The 25,920-nt window shown below is 47.7% G+C and overlaps 1 protein-coding gene across 4 annotated transcripts in view; it reads left to right on the forward strand.

Annotated features, from left to right (window-relative positions):
* LOC146185267 (uncharacterized) overlaps positions 1 to 25,920 on the forward strand; it is a 39,919-nt gene that overhangs the window by 5,240 nt on the left and 8,759 nt on the right. For 2 of the 4 annotated variants that reach the window (XR_014707981.1, XM_084606217.1), the window contains exons 3-7: positions 2,187 to 2,262; positions 9,262 to 9,308; positions 9,408 to 9,441; positions 13,090 to 15,464; positions 21,436 to 21,477. Coding sequence is in view for 3 of the 4 variants with exons in the window: in XM_084606217.1 (XP_084462343.1) it covers positions 2,187 to 2,262; positions 9,262 to 9,308; positions 9,408 to 9,441; positions 13,090 to 15,464; positions 21,436 to 21,477 (2,574 nt within the window). In the remaining variant the exon portion in view is untranslated. Of the gene's footprint in view, positions 1 to 2,186; positions 2,263 to 9,261; positions 9,309 to 9,407; positions 9,442 to 13,089; positions 15,465 to 21,435; positions 21,478 to 25,920 lie in introns of those variants that run through there. The other 2 variants (XM_084606219.1, XM_084606218.1) reach the window with 2 other exon arrangements.

The following is a 25,920-nucleotide window of genomic DNA, read 5'->3' on the forward strand; positions in this document are numbered from 1 at the left end:
GAGCAGGGCCATTATGCAATGCGGCGCAGCCGCACTCTACACTGACGACCCCGTCAAGTTTGGAGATGCTACACCGCACGGATTGATAGGGCAGTGCAGTGAAGCATCCTCAAAACTCAGCAGTTTAGTCACGATGAATTCACAATGGCAGCTAGGCTCGCTTTTGCGTGTGGGCTTCGTCTAAGCAATGTGTTCCCCAGTGGTATGCCAACTGTCCAGCAGCTACTGAACGACAGTTGCCGCCCATTGTCTATCTTAAGGGGGACATGAGCCTTATAACTAATTTTGGTATTTACATTCTGCTGATTTCAAATATGCAAAAAATTTCCTTCTAGGGCATTTAGTTCTAAAGGTATTAAAGAATTATCGCTATTATCTGCTCAAACAATTGGGAAAGAAATACTGATCAGAAATTAATTTTTAATATACAGGTAGATACTATAAAGTGTAATAAATGCAATGTTGGAAGCACATTCTTTATTTTCGCTCGTAAAAGCAAAAATAAGAATGTATTTTATATTGAAATTCTTACACTGTTGCCATGCCTGTAAGTGCCAAGTTCAGTGGGCTGCTAAATTTCTACTAGCTCAATTTTAAAACTGCTTACAGCATTGCATTCCTTACATTTATGGTATCAACCTGTATACTAAAAATTAATTTCTGATGAGTATTTTTTTCTCCTATCATTTGAGCAGACAATATCAGTAGTTCTCTAATACCTTTAGAACTAATTAATTGCCCTAGAAGAAAAATTTTTGCATATTTAAAATCAGGAGAAAAATGAGCAATTCTGTGAGGTTTCATAAAGTTTGGGCGAAAATAACAAAACCAACTTTAGAGCCATATCCTCCCTTAACACTGTGCCGCGAGGCAGTCAAACATCAGATGGGACGCAAAACTGCTGATTCATTCTTCCACTTCAGAAGCAATCAGAAGTTTGTGTAGTCATTTTTTTGTTTTATAAACCTTGATTTTTCGGGCGTTTATGGCAGTCTCTAGAGAGTCCAAAAAATATGTTTTCAATTGCACATGGCCACATCTTGGGTAAATATCACCAATTTTCTTAAGTGCATAGCATTCTTTTTTTTTCCTTCAGCATTGCTTGTCATGTTTTATCATACTGTACGTGCTCTCCTGTGTGCCTTTCATTAAAAACAATGCTGCATCACCTGTGATATGCCTTTAGCATTTGTCACTAGATGGCACCACAGTTTTGTAAATTTCATGGATGAAGTGGTGACTATGGCCCATCAAATCTCTCACTGACGAGGCATACGTTACTGTGCCATAACACCCTTTAATGTGAAAATGGAAATGGACACTACTCTACTCTAAAAATGTCTAATTACTCTCTTGCAGGAAAGGTTTATGTTATTTTTGGCACATCACCTTTGCTGAAGTCCTATTGTCATTGCAGTTACTGTTCATGATTTTCAGTTTCCAGCATTGGCCTACCTAAAAGCAGGGCGCATGGACTGATTGAAAACTTCTCGATAAAATTTTTCTAGTGTGTCTCTAACAAAACCATTATGGAATTGGCCACTTCAATCAGCAAGCCTGCCATTGTCCCCCCTCAAAGAAACTGTAGGCTTAAAATCCAGTGTCCTTTTTTGTAATCTTGTCTTATAATCTGTCTTGTAGTCTTGTAATCTGTCTCATAAGACACACCAGAAGTTGCAGACCTGTTGATAGGAAAGAGATCCTTGTTTTCTCACCTCCTTACTTTGCGAGCTTTGGGGATACAGGAAGTACTAGACTCTTATGGCTTGGCTCACCACTGGGAACAAAAGTTAGCATTAAGTGTTGTCCATCGTAAAATTCGCTGATTAATTGAGAGGTATGTGATGTTGTGAGAACATGTGGCATTGTACTGGTCATGTGGCGCTGCTGAGTTTGACGGCAGGCTCATTGTCATTTTAGCAGTTGCACTTGGTTGTGTAGATGTGTTTAGTCAGCTTCATGTACTATCACTATATACAAAAAGCAATGCTTAAATGCGGAAGTTTCCTGGAGTTTTAATGTCTTCCTTTCCTTTACTCGAATTTTCAGCTCAAAAGCTGTACTTTGTTGTTCGAGTTATAAACAGTAGTACACTGGTAATGATGCTAACAATGTAAGCTTTAGGGTTTGTCTTGATCTCCAGTTTAGGGTATCTATGCATGTTGAACTTGAAATTTTTTGCACAGGGGATTCACCTTGCCCTGCCACTGAGAATGCTCGGCAGCTGTGGACATCGCGAGAGTCTGCAGAGGGTGTTTTGATGCAAGTGTTCACTTTTTCTTTTCTCAGTTTTGTTGGTCATCCATTGTACTCCTCCTAATAATGCATGCATGCTTTCAAAGTGGCGACATGTAGCATTGTTGGAAGTCTATGGGAGTGCCCAGTGCCTCTCCCTCATGCTGACTGCATTCACGCAGGCAGCCTGGGGCCAGCAGGAACAGCATCGTTTCGATACGAATCACCAGCCGTAAAAAAAAAGGAAGCAGCCATAGTATAGCTGCAGGCACCCTGCAAAGTATGAGCTGCAAACTAGTAGAGTGTGAAAGAGAAAAAGGCCGTTCAGGCTTCACCAAGGAAAAAAGAATGAAGGGAGAGGGGGCCATATGTGCTGGCCAAACAATCCCTGTCTCTGCCACACAGCAAAATGGAGCTCGTATCATTGAGCAACCTCTCAGAGGTGTGATGTGCACACAGTCGCTCTTTCTTAGGGATTCCATTGCTCATGCAAGTACCATTTTAGTGAGCCTGTAGTGCCCTCTTGGGTGGCGCTGGGAACCTGGATATCGCGTGCCACCCAGCGAAGAAAATAAAGACGGCCCCTTGTCGTGGCTCGTGCAGCCTCTGCAAGCCATCTTATTTTGGTGCCAATCAACAGCAGTCTTTTTCCTTTGTTCCTGAGGCATTAGGCCTTCATCTGGTGACCTAGGACAAGAAATGACTGATCCCGCAGCATCCACGGAACAGGACTGGCATCCGCAGAACGTCTCGTCACTGCAGGTTCGTCTCCCACCTTTCTGGCCCCAGAATCCGCAAGTTTGGTTCCACCAGATTAAGGCGCAATTTCGCCTTGCCTGCATCAGCTCGGAGACGACGTGATACTACTATGCCACCTTGAGCCTTCCTCCTAACATTGCCGGCGAGCTCTCCGATGTTCTCTCCGCCCCCATGGGTGATACACCATATCAGCACCTGAAAACCAAGGTGCTGGAGAGATTTATGCCGTCAGAGCGCTCCGGCCTCCAGCAGCTCCTTACCAAGGAAGACCTTGGCGATTGCTGCCCTTCCCAGCTTCTGCACCGGATGCGCCAGCTTCACAGTGAGAGCAACACCTCCAATCACTCGGGGTTGCTCCGACAGTTTTCCCTCCAACGCCTTCCCCAGCCCATCCGCCTTGTCCTTGCGGCGGCCGGTGACCTCACCCTCGACCACCTGGCTGAGCTCGCTGATAACATTCATGAGGCGGCCTCCCCATCTGTCACTGCTGCTTTGCCACCTACAGACCTGGCGATTTCGCGCCTGGAGGCCTGTCTCGATGTGCTTTCCGCCTCAGTCGCCGCACTTCGCAGCCTACCCCAGGAGAGCAGGCTGCCTTATCTCGATCATTGCGCTCTTTCACACACACGTCAAGCTCGGAGTCCCAGCCCTCCAGCTCTCTGCTAGTACCACCGGCGTTTCTGACACCGGACCATGAAGTCTACACCGCCCTGTTCTTGGACGGGAAACGCCCGCCAGGATCACTAACGGCAGCTTGTGGTCCTGCCAGTGTCCGAGCCGCCTATTTATGTAACTGACACATTCTCCGGCACTCGGTTCCTTATAGACATGGGCGCAGAAATTAGGCTGATCGTTCCTAGTCATCAGGGCAGTCGCTTTGTGCTGCCAATGCCTTGTCTATAGTCACTTACAGACTAAGATCTCTCAACCTCGACTTCGGGCTTCGCCGCACTTTTCAATGGGTATTCATCATCACATACGTGGTTCACCTGATTATCGGCTCGGTCTTCCTCTCATACTTTGACTTAGACGTCAGCAGGTGGCGGCATCGCCTTAGTGATGGTCTGATTCATCTCACCATCTCGAGAGTCTTGACCGACCTTGCTCTCATGGGAGTCTGTATGCTGATAGCTTCCTCCAAATTCGAAAAAGGGGTGGCAGATTTCTCGGAGCTGACCAAGCCATGCAACCTCACTCGGGCACCGAAATATATGGTGACACACCACATCGTCACCCGGGGTCCACCCACAACTGCGCAACCACGCTGCTTGTTTGGAGACCGTCTCGCTATCGCCAAATGCGAGTTCGACTACATGCTGCAGCTTGGCATTATACGGCCATTGTCCAGCGCTTGAGCATCTCCGCTGCATCTAGTTCCTAAGCAGGATCTCAGTGACGGGCGTCCCTGTGGCAACAGTCGGGCGTTAACCCTTTCACTGTCGGCTGTTTCTGACCGAGACGCACCCCCAGTGTCGGCTTGGTTTCAGAGAACGAGCATATCAGGGAACGAGCATAAAGATTTATTTTGCATTATGATGGGTATACAAATAAATTAGTCAATGCAATTTGCACATTTCAGTGTTCTGCAGGTGTTTAAATAAACATCATCATCATCATCATCAGTCTGACTATAAATGATATATGATAAAATAAAAAAAACACGCTCAATACTTCTTCAGAGTGTGGTAGATCCTGAGTCCGAATCTGAGCTTGGCTGGTTATCAGAACCCGAAGAGCCATCGCTCCAGTCAGCCGTCGAAGGTCCCGCGCGGTCCGCCATCTGAAAGTAAGCGCGCGCGGAGGGCGCACATTCAGTGGCCAGCACAAGGGAGAGAAACGGCGCGTAGTGAAGTCCAAAGAGAAAAAGATGGAAAGAGGCTAAAACACTCGTGTGCTGCTGCTGCTAACGGCAAGCTGTCCTCAAGCGAGAGCGCGTGGAGAGAGCGAATGCAGCAATCGAGTCATATGTCAGTCGGAGAGAGGCAACCGTGTGCGGCCCTGAACTTGCCACGCCATAGCGGAAGCGTGACAAAGAATAAAAATAAAAACCTCCAAACCTGCCGCAGATGGCAGAACAAACTTTGAACCCATAACCGCACGCGCGCGCCGAAGGATCGCTCGCTCGAGAGAGTAGTGTCACAAAGCGACCACGCCCCCTCCCACGGGCAAACAACGGGCAGGCGCGGAGCGAGCATATCAGCTTGTAGAAAGATTCAACAGATGGCGGAGCAAGTCCAAGCGCGGTAGCTTTACGGTGAGGCGCGAAGATCTGAACGCAAGATAGAATACGTACGAGTACGTTATTGACACTGCGGGGAGGAAACGCGAATACGTACCGGTACGTTCGTGACAGTGAAAGGGTTAAATGCCAAGACTGTCCTCGCCGGCTACACCACTTTTAGCAAAGTTGACCTGGTGAAGGCGTATTATCAAATTCCCATTGAACCCGCCGACATACCTAAGACCGTCATTATGATGCCCTTTGGTTTGTTTGAGTATGTGCGGATGCCTTTTGGACTACGTAATTATGCTCAAATTTTCCAGCAGTTTATGGCTGAGGTCACGTGGGGCCTGCTGCCGGTCTTTGTGCGTACCTGGATAATGTCCTCATAGTCAGCGCTACGCCTATAGATCATGAGCAAAACCTACGTGCTCTGTTCAAGCGTCTACAACAGTACGGCCTAGTTGTGGATGCCTCCAAGTGTGTTGGTGCCTCTGAGCTCCAGTTCTTGGGTCATCACATATTCTCGGAGGGTATCCATTCTCTCGTGTCTACCGTTCAGGCCATCAAGAATTATCCCCAGCCTACAACGGTTTGCCACTTACGGCAATTCCTGGGGCTGACAAATTTTTCCAGGCACTTCATCCCACACTGCAGAGCTGCTTCGCCCGCTCACTGGCCTCCTCCAGTCAACCACTGACCCGTCCTCTACCATTTCTTGGTCATGGAAAGCCCGGGCCGCCTTTACTGTCGCAAAACAAGCAGTCGCGAACGCCATGTCTCTGGTCCATCCGCGCAGCAACGCCTCTATGAGATTGATGGTAGATGCCTCTAGCGTGGCCATCGGAGCCGTCTTACAGCAGTACATTAACTCCGAGTGGAGACCACTGTCTTTTTACTCTCGAAAGCTACTTTCTGCTGAGACGAGCTACAGCGCCTTTGGCCAAGTGCTCCTGGCCATCTACTCTGCGATACAGTGCTTTCGGCATTTTGTAGAAGGATGCCAGTTTCACGTGCTAACCGATCATAAGCCTCTGGCGTATGTATTCGGCACCAACTCCTCGAAGTATGTCTCACGCGAACTCCGTCAACTCGCTTATATCTCGGAGTTTACTACCGACATTTGCTATGTGCAAAGTACCACGAACACTGCCACTGATGCCCTCTCTCGTACTGCCGCTGTAGACACTCCATCTCCCACCATCGAGTGGGCCGCATTCTAATGACCCTGGGCTCGTCGCTTTTCAAGAGAACCCCTGTTCCCTCTGACTACAGGTTGTGCCCCACCCCTGCTTGCCTGAGCCCTTGTGGTGCGACGTGTCAACAGACCTTCCCTGCCCTTTCGTTCCGGCTTCGCTATGTTGCCCCATCTTCCATTCTCTACATGACATAAGCCACCGAGGCATTCAGGCTACCCAGCGACTTCTCACCCAGTTCTATGCTTGGCCCGGAATCAGTGCTGATGCGCGCTCTTGGATGCGCCTCTGTCTGCCCTGCCAGATGACCAAGGTCTGCCGTCATACCAAGACGCCTTCCCACTCCTTCCTACCACCTGGCCGTCGTTTCAACCATGTACATCGACACATCGTAGGCCCTCTACCCATGTCTCAAAGCTTCACTCGCTGGCCGGAGGCAGTCTCCATTCCTGATATCACCGCGGAGACTGTTTCCTGCCCCTTCATCTCTGCGTGGGTATCTTGATTTGGTTGTCCTGGCACCGTGACAACAGACCATGGCCACCAGTTTGAGTCTTTCTCGGCGCCAAGCATTGCCGTGCCACTGCATATCACCCGTGTGCCAACGGCATGGTGGAATGCCTTCACCGCCAATTGAAGGCCGCCCTAGCTGCTCACCTCAATTGCGCCACCTGGGTCGACTCCTTACCACTTTTGCTCCTTTGTCTATGTGCCATCATCTGGGAAGACTCGCAGTGCTCAGGTGCAGAGCTGGTGTATGGTAGTGCTCTGCGTCCTCCAGGAGACTTTTTGACATCACAGCAGATCCCAGCCCAGCCCCAAGAATTCTTTAAATGCCTGTTGAACTGCATTAAAGACACCTGGCCTACTCCACCGCATTCGTCCCGCCACCATACCATTTTCGTGCGCCCGATCTGGCCACTTCGGCCCGCGCTGGTGATGCTGTCTGAGCTCCACTAACACCGGCCTGTGACTGACCTTTCCGCATTTTCCACTATACTCCGAAAACCGCTACCTTCCTACAGAAAGGCCGGGCAGAGACCACCGGGCAGAGGCGTATCACCAAATTTCCATCGAACCCGCCAAAATACCTAAGATCGCACTGGACAGTCTCGCATCGCCGCCTGACCTCCTGTTCCAATACCACCGCCGGCACTCCGTCTATTTCGACTTCCCGTCTAGGCGGGGGGCCCTGTAGTGCCCTCTTAGGTGGCGTCGGATATTGCGCGTTGTCCGGCGAAGAAAATAAAGACTACGCCTGGTCGTGGCTCGTGCAGCCTCTGCAGGCAGTCTTGTTCTGGTGCCAACCAACAGCAGTCTTTTTCCTTCGCTCCTGAGGTGTTAGGCCTTCAAGCTGTTCTACTTGGTACCTGAAATTGGTAGGTGGGTGAGAGCATGCACATAGAACTGCTGTTCTTCCATTTAAGCTAGGTGGGAAATAGTGGCATGCTCTCATTGTTGTTATTGCCAGCTTTGACTTTACCACTGTTGAACACTATTTCAATGAAAGGCAGATTTCTTTAACTTTAAGGAAGAATTTTGACCGTTGGTTCTTGAAAGTAAACTCATGTATGCATTCATGCTGTGAGGCCTCTGGACTATTTCCAGAAGCCTCGCAACAGCTTCTGCCTCCAGTATAGTCGTCATTATATAATGCAGCTCATTTAGGTTCCTCAATATTGGCTGGTGATTTTACGTACAATTTTGCAGGGCTTACCACTGACAGTGGCAACTCTTTAAAAACAAAAAAAATCCATTTAGCCTTGATCCGCTTAGTATGACCAATTCACCCAGGTCAGTTTTAGTGAGAAATACTTTTGCTCGTCCGATAGTGAGATTGCAGCCAGTGCTGTCTGCTCTCAAGCACATTGTGTGTCCAAAAAGTGAGCCCAGAAGCAGGCTTCTTGTTTTCAGTTATGCTAGTCAACCATTGAGACATGTTTTATCAACTAGGTATCAACTCCGATGTCAGTTTTGCTGTTCACAAGACTGCCATTAGTGTTAACTTGCATGCACCTTTTACTTTTAGACCAGTGTGATTCTTGTGGCTGTACATTCCAGCTTAATTGGTTTGGTTCAGTTTTACAGGAGTTTATCGTTCCAAAGTGACCCTAGCTACGTTTGATATTGTAGTGGGGGGACTCTGGGAATTACTACATGCCACTTGGGGTTCCTTTAGCATGTGCCAACATTGCACAGTACAAAGGCACTTTGCTTTTCGCTTAAATATTCAAAGCGGCTGCGGCAGCCAGGATTGAGCCATGTCCCTGGGATCAATAGTCGAGCGCCCTAATTATTTATATCTCTTGAAAAAAGTCTTGTAGCTAGTAAATCATGCATGATTTGAAACTTCAGTGCACTAGTCAGGTGGTGTCCAAACCGCACTTGTATTACTCATGGATAATTATGCCCAATTGTTAAAATGTAAAGTTTGATTTATGCAATATGGCCCAGCAAGAAAGCTTCTTTTGAATGAAAGATGCATACTTTTTTTTTTATACACTTTCTTTTACAGACTACATTTGCAGACCTTGGTCCATGTTTTCTTATTTATTTTTCTTGGATACACTCATATCAAAGCAGTCTAGTTTTGTGTTCACTGCAGCAGTAAAGGCCGTGTTTTATGGAAAGGGAGGTCTATTGCCTTGGTTATTATTCACTACGCTTCCCACGTGGTTACATTGTAACAATTCACGGATGAATATGATGAAATGTTGAGGTCTGTAAATGGGATATTTGCTACTGCTGCTTGCATAGGAGTAGAGTATGCTTGCTTTGCAATGTTACAAAAAGGTTGGGTGTACTAGAGGTCCTTCTGCCTTAATTTTATCCGTTTTTGTTCTTGAACAGGGACAGGTACTTCAGCAGCAATGCAGTAATATCTCCTACAAAAACAGGTACGTGTTTCCACTGTTGCACAGCTTTGCTTGTGTTGCGATAATTTGCCTTTTGACTGCCAGTAGTTACATTTAGTGATGTCTAATTGTTACTTCTAGATATTCAAGCCATCATTGCTGTGCCTGCACGTAGGTAAGACTGTTTAGCTTCATTATGCATGGTGACACTGCAGTAAGGTACTGTATTTTCTAAACTAATACTCCGCACCAAGTGTGTAACTGTAGCCATTAATTTCAGCCGAAAATGCATGCTTTAGGCTGTCAGCATAGTATGTACATACAATCTGTACCAGCTTTGTCTTGTCAGTATCTTACCTCAATTTTACCCACTGTTATGCATAATCAGGCACTTCTTTCTCTCAAGGTGGTGCGGCGTGGCACATTGCTACACACCCACCCTTAAATTCCTGGATATTTTTCTCAGAAGCCATAGTGCCAGCATCCAGTCATCTTTTTTCTGTCTGTACTGCATCTTCTATGTGGCCTAGCTAGTGTCTTCCACTTCTGTGCTTTAAATTGCGCAGCCATTTTCCTCTGGTGTTTCAGGAAAACAGCCCACATCCATGCGTATTTTTTTGTGAAACCCTTGCACCGGATGAATTTTTCCCTAAAGGGTTCTTTAGGCTCTAGCCATCGTAACCATTCCACAAGGACTGCATTGCTTCTTGCACTGTTCATTGAGGTTTCTCATATTTGCTCTCAAACTCAAGCCTTGCAGAATATTCACTGCAAGCCGCATTCGCTTGCATGTCCTGTCTGGTTTCGGTATCTGATTTGATACAGTACAATGTTGGAGGTGTGGTTGGGCCATGTTTTTCATTATTTTATTCTCACAGCTATGCTAGCAAATGGTGGCTCTGGCAAATGGTGCGAAAAATTCAATCATGTGTGGTTGACACGATATGAAATTTCTGGTTTTAAGCACATAGAAGCACATAGTTCAGAAAAATTTGGAGGACGCTTAAGCTTCGCCTTCAAGAGTGGAACGCGATAGCGTTATTGCACCTCGTCGAGAAAACTTATTAAGCGCAAGGGTATTGGGGCATCCTCGCACTGGTACCCGCACGGCCCGAAGGGGAGAAGCGGGTGAGCGAAGATAGTGATCTAAAGAAAAGAAAGATGCTTGATTCTACAACCCGAGAGGGTGCACGGCGAAACGTCAGGGGCGAGTGGCGCGCCACGTGTCGGGGCAGCGCCGCACGTTGCGAGGAGGGGTTCTTCTGTGTTTGCCGCAAGATGGCTCTGCATGTGCGCAGAGCGCAGAAGAAATGTAGCGGAAACGTACTTCGCTACTCGTGTAACTGCGCCTTCTGTAAGTAACATGCTCATAATTACCAATATACACCGCAGTATAACGTTCTACGGCACGTTTCTAAGGCAACACCGCATTCACTAGAAGCGCTTTTGTACCGCTTTCAAGCATCGAACTCGTGGCTGAGTGGTAGCGTCTCCGTCTCACACTCCGGAGACCCTGGTTTGATTCCCACCCAGCCCATTTTGGAAGTTGCTTTTTATTTATGAAGTGCATGCCGGGATTTATCGCTCACGGCCAACGCCGCCGCCGACACCGGCTTTTCTGCGACACGAGCTCCTTAACGCTACCGCGTTAAAATGTGGGTTTGTGAAACCACAATAGATCCGTCATTCTGGATACCGGGTGTGGGACCAAATATTGCATTTTAACGTGGAAGCATTAAAAGGCCCCCATTTATCAGAAAATCTGGCGTCAGCACTGTCGGCGTCATGAGCGAGAAGTCAAGGGCAGGCTTCCAGAGGACTTAGTTGGCAGGTGACACGATGGTTGTGTACTTACTGCTCGTCAGGTTGCGTGACGTCACAGGACCACATGACATGACCAAATTGGCAGGGGCTGCAGACTTGGTCAGCATCTTTGAGATAGAAAGGTGGAACTGCAGTTGAACGTTCTGGTATCCGTAGACCCAAATTCAGATGCTCTAGCGTTAAGCCTTGTAGACAAGTTTGTACAGCAAGGCTTTATATCTGTGCCAGGTGGTCATCACATCATATGGTAGCCTGTGACTATATGCTAATAATCAAACATGCTTTTGCTCATTTCAGGTAGATTATCACCCAAGCAGTTACTGAACAGCCACCAATTTGGTTAAACAACACATACACTATAGGTTTTGGGATAGTATTTGTAACATCACTGGATGATCGATCCTGACATCATCGCTTGATTGGAACCTAGTTTCAGTTTCATATTCTCAGTTTTTGTTTTGTTTCTTCTAAATTTAAAACACTGCTGCTCAATACTTGCAAAAACTACTTTGCACTGGAGAAAGAAGAGACTCCCAGTATCGTTATTTGGTGGTGAACCCAGGTAGTTGAAAAACACCCGGAGTTGGCCTTTAAGTGTCCCCCAAATATTTTTCCTCCTTTATATCTTCTTTAGTTCAACCGGTTTTCTGTGTCAGCTTAGAGTTGTGCAGCATTCTTAGGCGATAACAGGTACTATGTAACATCTCACAGTTTACTATGCTACAGAATTGCTTTTATCGGTCCACAGTGGTAGCTCTTCAGTCATCTTCACTCTGTCAATCCAACTAGCTTTTCAGTGCATATTTTTTGCTTTCGATATTCAAAATCGCATTCTGAACTGAGAAAACTTAAAAATTACGATTGCCCCTGACGTTTACAAATTTCAGTTTCCTAGTATCGCCTTGCCTTCTGAAATAAGAAATTAAAGGTTGATTAGCTAGTTTTAGTTAATCACCAAATTACTGAGCTGTATTACTTACACAATGTCTGACTTGCCGCACAATCCACCAGTACAAGCCATACTGACATATCTGTCAGTTTCAAAATAAAAGTTTAGCCAGGGTATAACTCTGCTTAAAACTAGATACTTGCTAAAAGCACTTTTTAACATTGGTTTGCTCAGCAGTTTAGTTTAGCAAAATGTTAGTCTTTAATTGGTTTGAAGTTTGGGGAAAGAAAGACACCGCGCCGTATCTGTCTCACTTCTTGATGGAGCCTACACTTACAATTAACAGCATACAGTTCGAAGTAGTAAACTAAGCACAATGTTCCACCAGATAATTACTCCTCGTGGGTGCTTCCGATAAATTTTTTTTGCATAAAGGTGGCCACATTGTTGAGTAAATCAAAAATGAAATTCTGACTGTCCTCCCACATTCACATGTGTCCGAGCACAGGGAATTACATAATTTTTGTGGCATGCCTTCGCCAATGTTCTCCAGCTAATCATAGGAGGCACCCCGATGGTCTTAATTATAAAGCTCGTCAACTTTAGCAAAAACGTGTTACAGCGACCATGAAAAGACATCTTACGTCGCGACGTTGTAGTGACATGCTCACGTAGGCTGTTTCGATTGGTACTGCAGCGTGTCATCATTGGGCAAGTGAAATGGAAAGTGAGAGACCAGAAAATTGAGGGTAATTTTTGGTTTGCCTAAATTTTGAAAATTCATTCTTAATAGCTACCGTTCTAGTACACAGATTTCTGTAATTATTTCATTTAAAGAATTCAACTAAAGCGTAGTGAACAAGAGTTGCAGGCCCCCTTTAAGTGCCTCTTATCAATAAAACAGCATGCATGTTTGCTATCACATGATGCTAAGTTGTTGGTCGAGCTTTACTCAGTATGAACTTTCAGTGTCCTTTTAAGAATTATCTGTATGTGGCAACTTATAGTGTTGGTTGATGTCCACTTTAGGAGTCTGCCTCAAGGAATTGTTTCCCTTGAATTTTGTTGCACTTTTAACCAATGCTGCCTTTTTTTCTTTTTCTTTCTTAGCCCAGTGATTTCTGTCGAAACGTCCAATTCACCTGCGGGACTACCACGGCCAAGTTCAGATAAACCTGAGCTGTGTTTACTTGGCACTGACTTTCTTGCGTCCGAGGAACTAGACAGTGTCAAAGGTTGTACAAGTCTTCGGAGAAAAGAGAGAGGTGGGAAATCTGCAATTACAATATGTGGCCTGGTCCAAGACTTAAGTAATGACAATAATTCAGCATGTTTCTGTGACTCACAGAAATCAGCTGGCAACAGTCAAGACGACAGATCACACCTCAACTACAGTAGCCACGGAGGAAGAAGGAGGCACCTTTTACCCGAGGACATTGCCTTTTGTTGCACGCCAGGCTCCCCGCAATGGCTGGCCGGAACCAGTGTGACTAGTGAACTGGTCACCGAGCATAACCCACTGACAGGAACATCACGCTTAATCCTACAAAGGCAAATAACAGATAAAACTTTTTCGGTAACAGACGCGATCAAAGTGGCACAGAAACACTTGAGGAAAAAGTCGCCGAAATGGATTTCCACCTCAGAAAAAGAGAATGCATTGTGCTTGGCTGACTTAAAGCAAAAAACACGACAGGGAGGGAAATTAATAACAACAAAAGACGGTAGCAAGGGTCAGCAAAATAGTGAAGACCTATCATCCTCTTCTGATTCACTTCCTGCATTGAAGTCACCGCCTGGGAAAATACCTAGGGAAGTACCATTTATCACTCGGGACCTGTGGAGCAGCACAAGTTGCGACAGTTTGCAGCGACCATCCATCACTAACTCAGTGCAGGCGCCTGCTGAATTAGCAGGAGATGTGTGCACAAGAGACAGTTTGTCTACACAGGTCAGAAATTTAGACCAACATTTATTGCACGGTTCTGGTACTAAAGACGTCATGCTCACTGTTCCTCTTAACAATATCGATCACAATGTGCAGGCAGTAAAAGGTGGTAGGTCCGTTCTGCAGCACAAAATACTGCCTGCGCAAAATGGAGACCTTTCATATCAACCGGGTACTGTTGGCTCTCAAACGTCTCAAAAGCACAATAGGGAAATACTGAAGGAGAACACAGATTTCTCGAAGGCAACAATCTCGTGCAGGCAGAGCCGCAGGAGTGGTCGGAAAGCACGTGAAAAGGAAGCAACGCCTTCAGGGACATCACCAAGCAAAGCAGGTTCACTTGCTGTGGAAGATGCAGCACATGCATGCCATGAAACCAGGGGAACTTCTGCAGGGAAGAAATCGCCCATGTTGGATGTTATGTTGGCAACAGACAGTTCTGCACAGGGTGTCGGGCACTGGAGGAATTTTTGGCAGACCAGGGGGAAGGTGTTGAAAGGCACTGAACATGATAGTCGAATAGTAAAAACTGGCGAAGAACAACTTCGTGTGGCCTCTGCAGATGAAGACAGACTTTCTGGCAAGACTACTGCAGAAAACTACAGTAACGTCAGTAAAAGTCGAAAGAAAGAGGGAGACCTACCCCGGGAAACTTCGCCCCACTTTAACAGCATTCCTTCAGGGAAGGAACCACCTGTGTTGGATGTTATGTTGGCAACAGACAGTTCTGCACAGGGTGTCGGGCGCTGGAGGAATTTTTGGCAGACCAGGGGGAAGGTGTTGAAAGGCACTGAACATGATAGTCGAATAGTAAAAACTGGTGAAGAACAACTTCGTGTGGCCTCTGCAGATGAAGACAGACTTTCTGGCAAGACTACTGCGGAAAACAACAGTAACGTCAGTAAAAGTCAAAAGAAAGAGGGAGACCTACCCCGGGAAACTTCGCCCCACTTTAACAGCATTCCTTCAGGGAAGGAACCACCTGTGTCGGACGTTTTGTTGGCAAGAGTGTGTCCTGCAGAAGGTGTTGGGCGCTGGAAGAATTTTTGGCAGAACCAGAGGAAAGTGTTGAAAACCGCTGAAGATGATAGCCGAATAGTGAAAACTGCCAAAGGGCAACTTCATATGGCCTCTGCAGATGAAGAAAGGCTTGCTGGCAAGACCTCTGCAGAAAATTGCAGTAACATCAGCGAAAATAAAAAGGGAGGTCAGCATTTTCCTTTAGAGAAGATATCAAATGTCCCCCTTAAAGCTTCATCAGCCATTGACTGTTTGCAAGAACCGCTTGTGCCAAAAGGGAACTTATTGACTAGCATTCATCATTACGAAAGTGAGATCAAAGGAATGCGAGTAGCTGAAGACAAAGATCTTCCTGTTGTGTGTGCAGCCATGAGAAACTTCAGCCACAAGACACCTCATGAAGGAAGTAGAGAAGTTGAATCGTATCAGAAGAAAGAGCAGTGCACTTGTCTTGATGCAAAGCTTTCACAAGTCATTACTTCCCCAAGACACACGGCTAGCAAGCAAACATTTCAAGGTGAGAGGTTTTCTTTCCGGTGTTAGCTCACTTTTTTGCACCATATATATTGTCACGTCTCGGTAGAACGCCAAGGAGGGCCGATAGAAAAGACGGTTTGATTAGTAGACTAGAACGAGTCTTGCGCTCAAGCTTCCTCCTTCTTTCAGCTCGCGCTTGTGTTCCCAGTCGTCATCATTTGCGTCGTCTTCTATGCGGCATTTGCCCCCCTCCTTAGGAAGCATCATCCCGATGAGAACAAAAGGAAGTAGGAGGTTAAGGTCAGCCCGAGTGGTACGGCTTCATACGCACGATGTGGACGACGTCAGCTTGGTGCTGACGTCGCTTTGATGTCGACACCCCGTCTGGCATCACCTCATAAGTGACGTCGGTTAAACGTCGCTGAACAACATAGGGTCCAAAGTATCGCCGCAATAGTTTTTCGGAGAGTCCACGGCGGCGGATAGGCGTCCAGACCCACACTTTGTCGCCAGGTTCGTACATTACATGTCGGTGTCTCTGATTGTAGCGTCGTGCGTCATGCTCCTGCTGATTTTTGATACGCACACGCGCTAGTTGGCGAGCTTCCTCTCCACGCTGAGCGAATTCCTCGGCGTCCTGATCGAGATCATCGGTGTCGGCATTAGGGAGCAACATTGCATCCAGCATAGTTGTTACTGGTGGCCCTGAAGGAGGCTGAATGGTGTCATGCGAGTGGTATCTTGCCGTGCCGTATTGTAGGCGAACGTGAAGTAGGGAAGTATTTCGTCCCAATTCTTGTGGTTCAATCGATGTACATGCAAAGCATGTCTGCGAGGGTCTTATTGAGGCGTTCCGTCAACCCATTGGTTTGAGGGTGATAGGCTGTAGTTTTACGGTGACTGGTACCACTGAGGCGAAGAACGGCTTCCAAAAGTTCGGCCATAAATGCAGTTCCTCGGTCAGTTATAATAAGTGCCGGAGCGCCATGCCTCAGGATAATGTTCTCAACGAAGAACCTAGCTGCTTCGGCGGCGGTATCCCTTGGCAGAGCCTTGGTCTCCACGTAGCGGGTCAGATAATCGGTGGCAACAATTATCCATTTATTCCCGGCTGTAGACGTCGGAAACGATCCCAGGAGGTCCATGCCAATTTGCTTAAAAGGTGTCGCTTGCACTTGAAGAGGGTGGAGGAGGCAGGCTGGTTTTACAGAGGGTGATTTATGGCGCTGGCAGTCTATGCACGTACGTACATAGTGTTTCACTGTCACCGGTAGTTTTGGCCAGTAGTATCCGTGCTGTACTCTAGCCAACGTGCGGGTGTAGCCTAGGTGACTGGCGATTGGCTCGTCGTGGCACGCTTGCCAAACTTCAGTGCGGAGAGCCGATGGGACGACGAGTAGATGACTGTTTCCCCCAGGACGGAAGTTCTTCTTGTAAAGTATGTTGTTGCGAATATAGAATGAAGGGATTACTCGGGCAAAAATCTTAGGAACAACCGTAGTTCGCTTCTCCAAGAAATCAATAAGAGGGAGCAATTCCTGGTCCTCTCGCTGCTGTTGGGAAAGCGTTGTGTCATTTATGACACCTAAAAACGCAGTGTCTTCATCGGTCATAGTGGAAGGTTCAACCGGCGCTCGCTAAAGGCAATCTGCATCTGTGTGCTTCTTTCCAGATTCGTAAATAACTGCCATGTCGAATTCTTGTAATCGAAGGCTCCAACGCGCGAGTCTCCCTGAAGGGTCCTTTAAGTTCGTCAGCCAACAGAGAGAGTGATGGTCGCTGACGACTTGAAAGGGGCGAGCGTACAAATAAGTCCGGAACTTCATAACCACCCATACTACTGTAAGGCATTTTTTTTTCGGTTGCCGAGTAGTTCGCTTCTGTTTTAGATAGGGTCCTGCTGGCGTAAGCAATTACCTTTTCCACACCATCCTGGTGCTGCACCAACACAGCACCTAAGCCCACGTTGTTGGCATCCGTATGAAGCAGTGTAAGGGCGTCGTCATCAAAGTGCGCCAGGACAGGTGGTGTCTGTAGGTGCCTCCGCAGCTTATTAAAAGCTTGCTGCTGTTCTTCACCCCAACGAAAGACGGCGTTATCACGCGTCAGTGAAGTTAATGGCCAGGCAATTCGTGAGAAGCCAGCAATAAACCGACGGTAATAGGCGCAAAGACCCAGGAAGCGCCGTGATGTCTTTTTGTCCGTAGGTGTTGAGAACCTGGCGACTGCGGAGAGCTTTTCAGGATCGGGCCGAACTGCTTCTTGGCTAACGACGTGGCCTGAGAACTGCAGCTCCTCTTAACCGAAGTGGCACTTCTCGGGTTTTAATGTGAGGCCCGCAGATCGTATGACCTGAAACACACCTAGCAAACGGAGTAGATGCTCTTCAAATGTAGCCGAAAACACGATCACGTCGTCAAGATACACCAAGCATGTTTGCCACTTAAGTCCCGAAGGCACAGTGTCCATCAGCCTCTGAAATGTTGCTGGCGCCGAGCATAAACCGAACGGAAGGACTTTAAACTCATACAATTCGTCGTGAGTGACGAATACTGTCTTCTCCTGATCCCTCTCATCCACTTCGATTTGCCAATATCACTTTTCAAGTCTATCAATGAGAAGTAACGTGCATTTCGTAGGCGATCCAGGGAGTCATTGATGTGAAGGAGAGGGTACACGTCTTTTTTGATCACTTGGTTGAGCTTGCGATAGTCTATGCAAAATCGTAAGCTGCCGTCCTTCTTTTTAACAAGTACCATGGGGGAAGCCCAGGGACTCTGTGGTGGCTGGATAACGTCGTCTCTAAGCATTTCGGCCACCTGGCGCTGAATGGCTTCACATTCTTTCGAAGCCACACGGTAAGGATTTTGTCGAATCGGGCGAGTCGAGTCATCCGTGATAATCCGATGTTTTGTCAAAGGCGTTTGGCCGATCCGCGATTCTGAAGCAAAGCTCTCGAAATTGATCTATGAGATCCAAAAGACGGTCCCGCTCTGAAGAAGACAAATTTGGGCTCACATCAACGATGGTTACGGGTATCTTGCACACTGATCCTCTCTGTTGCAGTAAGCAGCAGTGCTGCGCATTTGGGAGGCTGTCGAAAAAGGCCACAGTTGTGCCTTTCGGAATTTGCTGACGCTCGTCGCTGAAGTTTGTCAGCAGCAGTTCGGTATGCCCATTGATCAAGTTGACCAGCCCTCGAGCTATAGAAACACCTCGACTGAGTACCAGGGTAACTGCCCGTTCGGCGACGCCATCACCTGTATGCGCCATGTCGCATTTCACTTCAACAAGAGAGCATGATCGCGGAGGTAATGTCACCGTCTCATTGGCGACGCGTAAGGGCAATAGTGGTGTACTTGCGCATAACCAAGGTCTTCATGGTTATTGGTGAAGGCAACGATGCTGTCACAAATGCTGATTACAGCCCCATGAAGACGCAGAAAGTCCATGCCCAATATGAGGTCTTTGCAGCAGTCAGGGAGAATAACGAAGCTGCCAACAAACACCGCGTTTCCTATTCCTATCCGGGCAGTGCATTTCCCTGTCGGTGCCAGTAGCTGACCCCCAGCACTTCTTATTACTGGCCCAGTCCATTCAGTTTCTACTTTGCGCAGCGTGTCTGCTAGTTTCTGGCTAATAATTGAAAAGTCCGCCCCGGTATCCACGAGAGCATGTACTTCCAGCCCATCAATGGAAACGGCGAGGTCAGCGCTAACAAAGTTATCTGGGTTGATCGTCTCTTTCGGCATTTGCGGCGGAAGTGCGGCAAGGTCGGCGCTGTCAGCTTCGTCGTCATGACTGATCATCTGGTACGGCATTTTCGGCGGTAGGGCGGCAATGTCAATGTTAGCGGCGGCGTCAGAAGCACGAGTTGTCGCCAATTGCGGCGGTGGTGAGGGTTTCGACACATTTCGACTGGTTGCAACCTCCCCTCGCGAGGTTGCAACTGTTAGTTTCCCCGGTGAGGGCTCGAGATAAGGTGCAGGAATGTTGGCTGCGCAGCTGATCGGTTTTGGAGCGTGGCATGGTTTGGAGAGGGGTGCCGCATTGTCGACTGGATGAGACTCGTTGCATGGTGTAGATTGTGATAGGGCGTACCGAATTTCATTCCTCACAGTTTCCATGAGGGTCTCTGACGACTGAGCCTTCGTAGCCATAATTCGCTGCAGCTCCTCAAGGACAATTCCCCTAATGATGCCACGAAGAATTGTCGTATCTGTTGCAGTCAGCGCCGCCGCAGTCGTCTGGGCACAGTTGACCGGTCAGTTGTACTGGCGGCACCGGTCTTGGAGGGCTCTTTCGATAGCCGTAGCGTCCTTAACGAACTCACTCACGGTTTTAGGTGGGCTGCGTACCAAGCCGGCAAAGACCTGTTCTTTGACGCCATGCATGGGATGCCGTAGCTTCTTTGGCTCACTCATATCAGGGTCGACACGGCGAAAAAGGCGAGCCATGTTTTCCGCAAACATAGCCACGCTCTCATTCGGCTTCTGGACGCGCACTTCAAGCAGGCGCAGCGCATTGTCTCGTCGATCCGTTATCGCAAAAGTATCTACCAGCTGGCGGCGGAAGTCATTCCATGTGGATAAGCTGGTCTCATGGTTTTCAAACCACGTTCTAGCATTATCCTGAAGGGCAAAATAAACATTGGACAGCTTCTGGTCTGCGCTCCATTGATTGATTTTGGCCACTCGTTCAAACTGGTCAAGCCAGTCCTCCACATCTTCAAACGCTTCCCCGCGAAAGCACTCTGTTACCTTGGTGTTCTGAAGAGTCACTGGCGTAAGGTTGGAATGTGCCATGGCTTGGGAGACCTGAAGAACTTGGGCGCTTGAAGAGTCGTTCGGCAGATGGCTGTACTCCGGGGTTAAGCCTAGAAGGCGGCGGCTAGCGCGATGGACAGGAGTGTCGATGTCTGGGATCCGCTGCGGACTGCCGGAAGGAGTCTTATGCATACCCAGCACCTCCACCAGTGTCACGTCTCGATAGAACGCCAAGGAGGCCCGAAAGATAAGATGGTGTGATTAGTAGACTAGCACGAGTCTTGTGCTCAAGCTTTCTCCTTCTTTCAGCTCACGCTTGTGTTCCCAGTCGTCATCTTTTGCGTCGTCTTCTATGCGGCAATGTGTGTGTGTGTGTGTGTGTGTGTGTGTGTGTGCGTGCATGTGTGTATGTGTATATATATATATATATATATATATATATATATATATATATTATAAGCGTATGAGGGTCATCACACTGTTCTTACCTCCCCATCAGGCATCGGATCATATTTCATGTGACACTCGCGGTATCACAGAACATTTCTCATCTGCCACTATGGAGGAGAGTGACGCTGCTGAACACTCAAGGATAGGTTAAGCGCAATATAAATGCCTAAGAAAGTAAAAGAAAGATGAGCAGCCGTCGCCGTACCTCAGTTTATAAAGCACTGGACGTTCGAACCCCACTGGAGCATGTGCTTGTTTATTCTTCTCCTTTCTAATCAATTATCTCCACAATGTTATACTTCGCATAAATCAACATGAAGGTAGAAGAGATGACCCTCTTTGCTTTCCTTGACCTTGTATTTATCTGATAAGAAAGCCTCTTATTTCCCCCGCATTTTTGCTGATCACAAACAGTGAGTGATATTCGAGCAAAGAGCGTCTGAGAATAATGACAGCTAGTTCTTAAACATGTCAAGGTTTTACAGATTTGCTCTCTCTTTGTTCATGAGTCTCCTTTTTCATGCTTTCTTTACACAGCTGACAAAAGCAACTTTGAGCTTAGATTCAAGTTTTTGAATAAATTTATATGTAATCCACTTAGCTCCTATTTTGTTTGTTGCGCTCAGCAAGAGCAAACTTTGTCCATGTCATTAGATAGCTTGACTGCACTTTCTGAGAGGTGATTGTGAGGGTCATTGCACCTGCTATATGGCGTAACACTGACCTGCAAAATGAAGTTGCTGCTTATTCTCTTTGTACATTGTTGCATTTATACGTGTTGTTCTCTTGTTTCAGGTGCTTTGCAGTGTGAACCTAAGGACGCTGGTGTGCAGACATGTGAGTCTCAAAACAACATTACGTGGATTTCACAGTACCTACCTGTAGTTAACACTCTATCCCCCCACATAGAGGGAGGTTGGCAGCAACCATTTGCTGACCTCCCCTCTATCTTGAGTTACTTTTTTTTTTCTCCTCTTGCTGGCAACTTGCCTCCTTCTCACTTCAAGTTTCTTTCTTTCTCTTCTTCTTTTTCTCCTGACAATTAGGATTAACTATATATGCAGCACAGTACCTGAATTCCATTCTTTAATATTTGGTTATAGCTGGTATAATTTGGTCATTGCATAGTGTCAGTACAGAGGAAATATGCGAACAGGCTGCCCTGCCATGAAGTGCAACTGGTGAAAGCATAGACCGGATTTCCGCCACTGTCAAGCGATGGCGCAGCCTATTGGTGGCAGTTGGAGGCTACGGATTTCCAGAAAGAGCGCACATTAAATGTTGCCTTTCACAGTTATGTCGTGCGTCATTTGCACAGTTTCTTTCCATCTTTCAATTAGATCATGTGATCAGCTGTGGCCATTAACGTTGTGCCATGGTTATTCCCAGTTAATGCAAAAACAAATATTCCACATGCCCGATAGGATCACTTGTAGGAGTATTCTAGTTGGAAAAGCCTCTATAATTGTTTGCACACACAACTTTTTCTATTAAAAATTGGGGTGATCATGATAAATAAGTTATGTTTGGGGCGTCAGAAGTCCCGTGAGCAAGGAACCTCTCGATTCAGTTGCTGGGTAGAGACTGCATTTATTGCGCCTTTCGGAGAAAGGAGAGAAGAATAAAAAAAAAGAAGCGCGAGCGCTTGTAAAGAAAGCATTGCTCCTCGTGGCCTGGTCGCGCGCATGGTCCGAAAACGGTCCAGTTCCGAGGAATGCACGGCTCGGCATGGCAAATGGAGCGGCCGTGCGTCCGTCCACTAGGAGGCGGTGCACAACGTGTACACAACACCCCTTCCTCCTTAGATTGGGTCACCATATTCGTATCGGTTGGGTGGACGACGCTGACGTTGAGGCCTTGACGGAGCTTGATCATCCCTGGACTCGTTTGATTGGTCGTCGCAGGGTTGTGTTGCGCAGTCCTTTTGCCGAGTCTCAGCTTCCCCATTTTCGGAGTGGGGCGCTGTAAGCAAATCGTCCGCAGGCGAAGCTTCCGCTGGTATCACGATCACGTAAGGAGCCGGCAGTGTGGATTGTTGTTCGCTTGCTGCTTGTCCGCTGCTCCGATCGTTCGGTGGCAGATCTTCCATCGGGTATGCTTCAGCACCTGGCTTTATGTGATCAAGGTGCCGACGAATCGTTTCGGTCTTTGTCTTGATCAGCCAAGATCAATGCCCTAGTCTTTTGAGTACGGTACCTTCTACCCAAGCAGGGCTTCCTGTGAATTTGCGCAAGACCGACTTCCCCTACGGCCACTCGCCTTGCAACGCTCTCGTCCGAGGTCTTTTCAGCAGGTCGGGGCTGGATACGTGTGAGTGCCGTCGAGAGCTCGCGTCCGAACATGAGTGAGGCTGGTGTTCTGCCCGTTGTTGCCAAAACAGTTGTGTGCTGCTTGAGCAGAAACCGAGCTAGCCGGAACGCAAATGTTCCAGACTTATCCTTGGCTAATGCTTGCTTTGTCTTGTACACAAATCTCTCTGCTTGCCCATTCGTGGCCGGATGATAGGGAGCTCTTGTCATGTGCGTTACACCGTTCTTCTTTAGGAAATGTCCTATTTCCGTGGAAACGAAGGACGAGCCATTTTTCGTTACCAGCCTTTCGGAAATGCCGAAGGTCACGAACAGGTTGCACAGTTCCTCGATCAGAGTCGGTGACTATGTTGCGCATGTAGCGCATTTCGAGCCACTTGCTATACGCGTCTACAAAAATTAGTAGCATCCTTCCCTCCATGGGGCCAGCGAAGTCTTCGTGGACTGTGTGCCATAGAGCAGTCACGCGTTTTTAATCAGGAGGTGGAGCTTTAGGCGGCGTCCTTTGATGCTGGCAGCAAGTTGCACAATTTTTCACTAGCCACTCTATGTCGTTGTCGACACCGGGACACCAAAAGTATCCTCGAGCGCACGCTTTCATGGCTACTACACCCCTGTGCCCTGCATGTGTCAAGTCCAGTACATCTTTTCTCGCTTCTGCCGGAACAACCAATCTGGTACCACGAATAAGGCAACCTTGCTGTAGCGAGAGCTCAGGTCCCAGCCTTGCGAAAGCAGAAAATTCCTGCTCGAACAATCTGTGCAGATTTCTGCTTGACACAACTTTTATTACGCGGGACAGCAATGGATCCTCCCGGCTCAGTTCTGCAAGTTGATTTAGAGACAGTTTTATGCTCGGCGTGGAAGCCAGCATGAGCACATCTGCAGGAGGGTGTGGCTCATCTACTTGAGCGGGCAGCGGCAGCCTGCTAAGTGCATCACCATTTTGGTGCAGGCATCCCGGCCTGTACACCAAATCATAATAGTACGTGGCCAGCTTCAGACACCATCGGGTCATTCTAGGCGAGAGTATCTGCGGTAACTGTTTCTTTTCTCCCATGATGCCGAGGAGCGGTTGGTGATCCGTTAATACGGTCACGTGCCGGCCAGCGATGTACTGGTGAAAATGGCTCGCGCCGAAAACTACTGCGAGACCTTCCTTGTCTAGTTGGGAGTAGTTTTTTTCTGCGACTCCCAAAGTTCACAACGCGAACGCATCTTTCTGGCCAGAATCTCCCCGACGCCATATGGTAATGCATCTACAGACAAAAGTAAAGGCTTTGTCTCATCGTAATGTGCAAGCACTGTGGAAGAGCGAATCAAATGCTTGAGCTTATCAAAAGCAATCTGGTGCCTTTTCTCCCATGTCCAGGGTGTGTTTTTCTCCAGAAGCTTGTACAGCTCTGCGGCAGCCGTAGCTCTGTTTTCTAGAAACCAGTCATAAAATGCCAAAAGCCCTAGGAACGCCTGCAGAGAAGTCTTGACAGTCGGCCTTGGAGCCTGAATGATAGCCTGTACCTTTTCCTCGGTTGTATGAACGCCTTGCTCGTCAATTTTATGTCCGAGAAATTCGACTGACTTGATGCCAAAGCGGCACTTTTCTTGCTTGAGGCGTAGGCCTTTCTCGCTTAGCCTCGACATGACTTTGTCTAGACGTTGCGCATGCCCTGTAGCGTCCTTCTCATTGACAATAAGGTCATCAAGGTAAACACTAACCCTAGGAATTCCTGCCAGTGTTGTCTCCATCATACACTGCAAGATGGCTGCTGCAAAGGATATTTCAAAAGGAAGCCATTTCACTCTGAACAGTCCTTTGGTAGTGTTGACGGTGAGCACTGCGTCCGTCTCGTCGTCAACCTTGAGCTGCTGATAAGCCTGGTAGAGGTCCAGCATTGAGAAAATGGTTCCATCACGCAACTTTGCGAATACCTCCGCCATTTTTGGTAGCGGGTACGCCGTCTTCTTGACCATCCTTTGGTAGTGTTGACGGTGAGCACTGGGGCCGTCTCGTCGTCAACCTTGAGCTGCTGATAAGCCTGGTAGAGGTCCAGCATTGAGAAAATGGTTCCATCACGCAACTTTGCGAATACCTCCGCCATTTTTGGTAGCGGGTGCGCCGTCTTCTTGACCACTGCGTTAACTGTGCTCCTGTAGTTGCCACAAACACGGAATGTTCCATACTTTTTACGCACCCACACTAAAGGTGTAGCCATCTCGGCATGTTGCGTTGGTTCCAGGATGCCTTGTCGTTGAAGACTGTTGAGCTCTTTTTCCATTGGCTCTTGATACGCAAGGGGCACTGGACGCACCTTACAGAACCTGGGCGTTGCACCTTGCTCCAAATCCAAATGAACCAAGGGACTCTTGCAGCCGTCGATGTCTCGCTTAAACACATCAGAATGGCGTGCGAGAACCTTTTGCAGCTCTGGTGTTGGCTCAGCGACCTGATTAATTCCATGCAATCGCATGTGTAGCGTGGAAAACCAGCCACATCCAAGCAAGTTGCCGCCAGTTCTTTTCATTACCAGCAAGGGTAGCACATAGTCTTTTATTTAAATTGCACACGAGCTTATGCCGATCCAAGAGTGCGAAGTTTCTCTCCCGACCAAGTGCGCAAGTCAAGGGGTTCTTTTGTTAGCTTTGTGGTGTTCGTTGGCCATGTTTGGCAGTAAGTAGCCTTGCTGATTAAAGAACATGCGGCGCCCTTATCAACTTCGAATTTGAGCAGCCTTCTCTCGACTTTCACATCAACTAGGAATTTGGGGCAGGGTTTTCGCTCACTCACTGCATGCAGCTCGTAGCACGGATCGCTGTGCGGAGTGTCGTTTCTTGTGGACTGAACGTTTACACTGTGCGTTCCTGGCCTGGTGTTAGGCTTACCTTCCCTGGTTTCCTTCTTGCGGGAGATGCACGCTTTCTCGATGTGGCCTTTCTTGGAGCAAAAACGGCATTGTGCAGTCCTGAATTTGCA

This window comes from Amblyomma maculatum, chromosome 6, assembly GCF_055883805.1.
Source record: "Amblyomma maculatum isolate TAMU_Amacu chromosome 6, ASM5588380v1, whole genome shotgun sequence".
Taxonomy (NCBI): Eukaryota; Metazoa; Arthropoda; class Arachnida; order Ixodida; family Ixodidae; genus Amblyomma; species Amblyomma maculatum.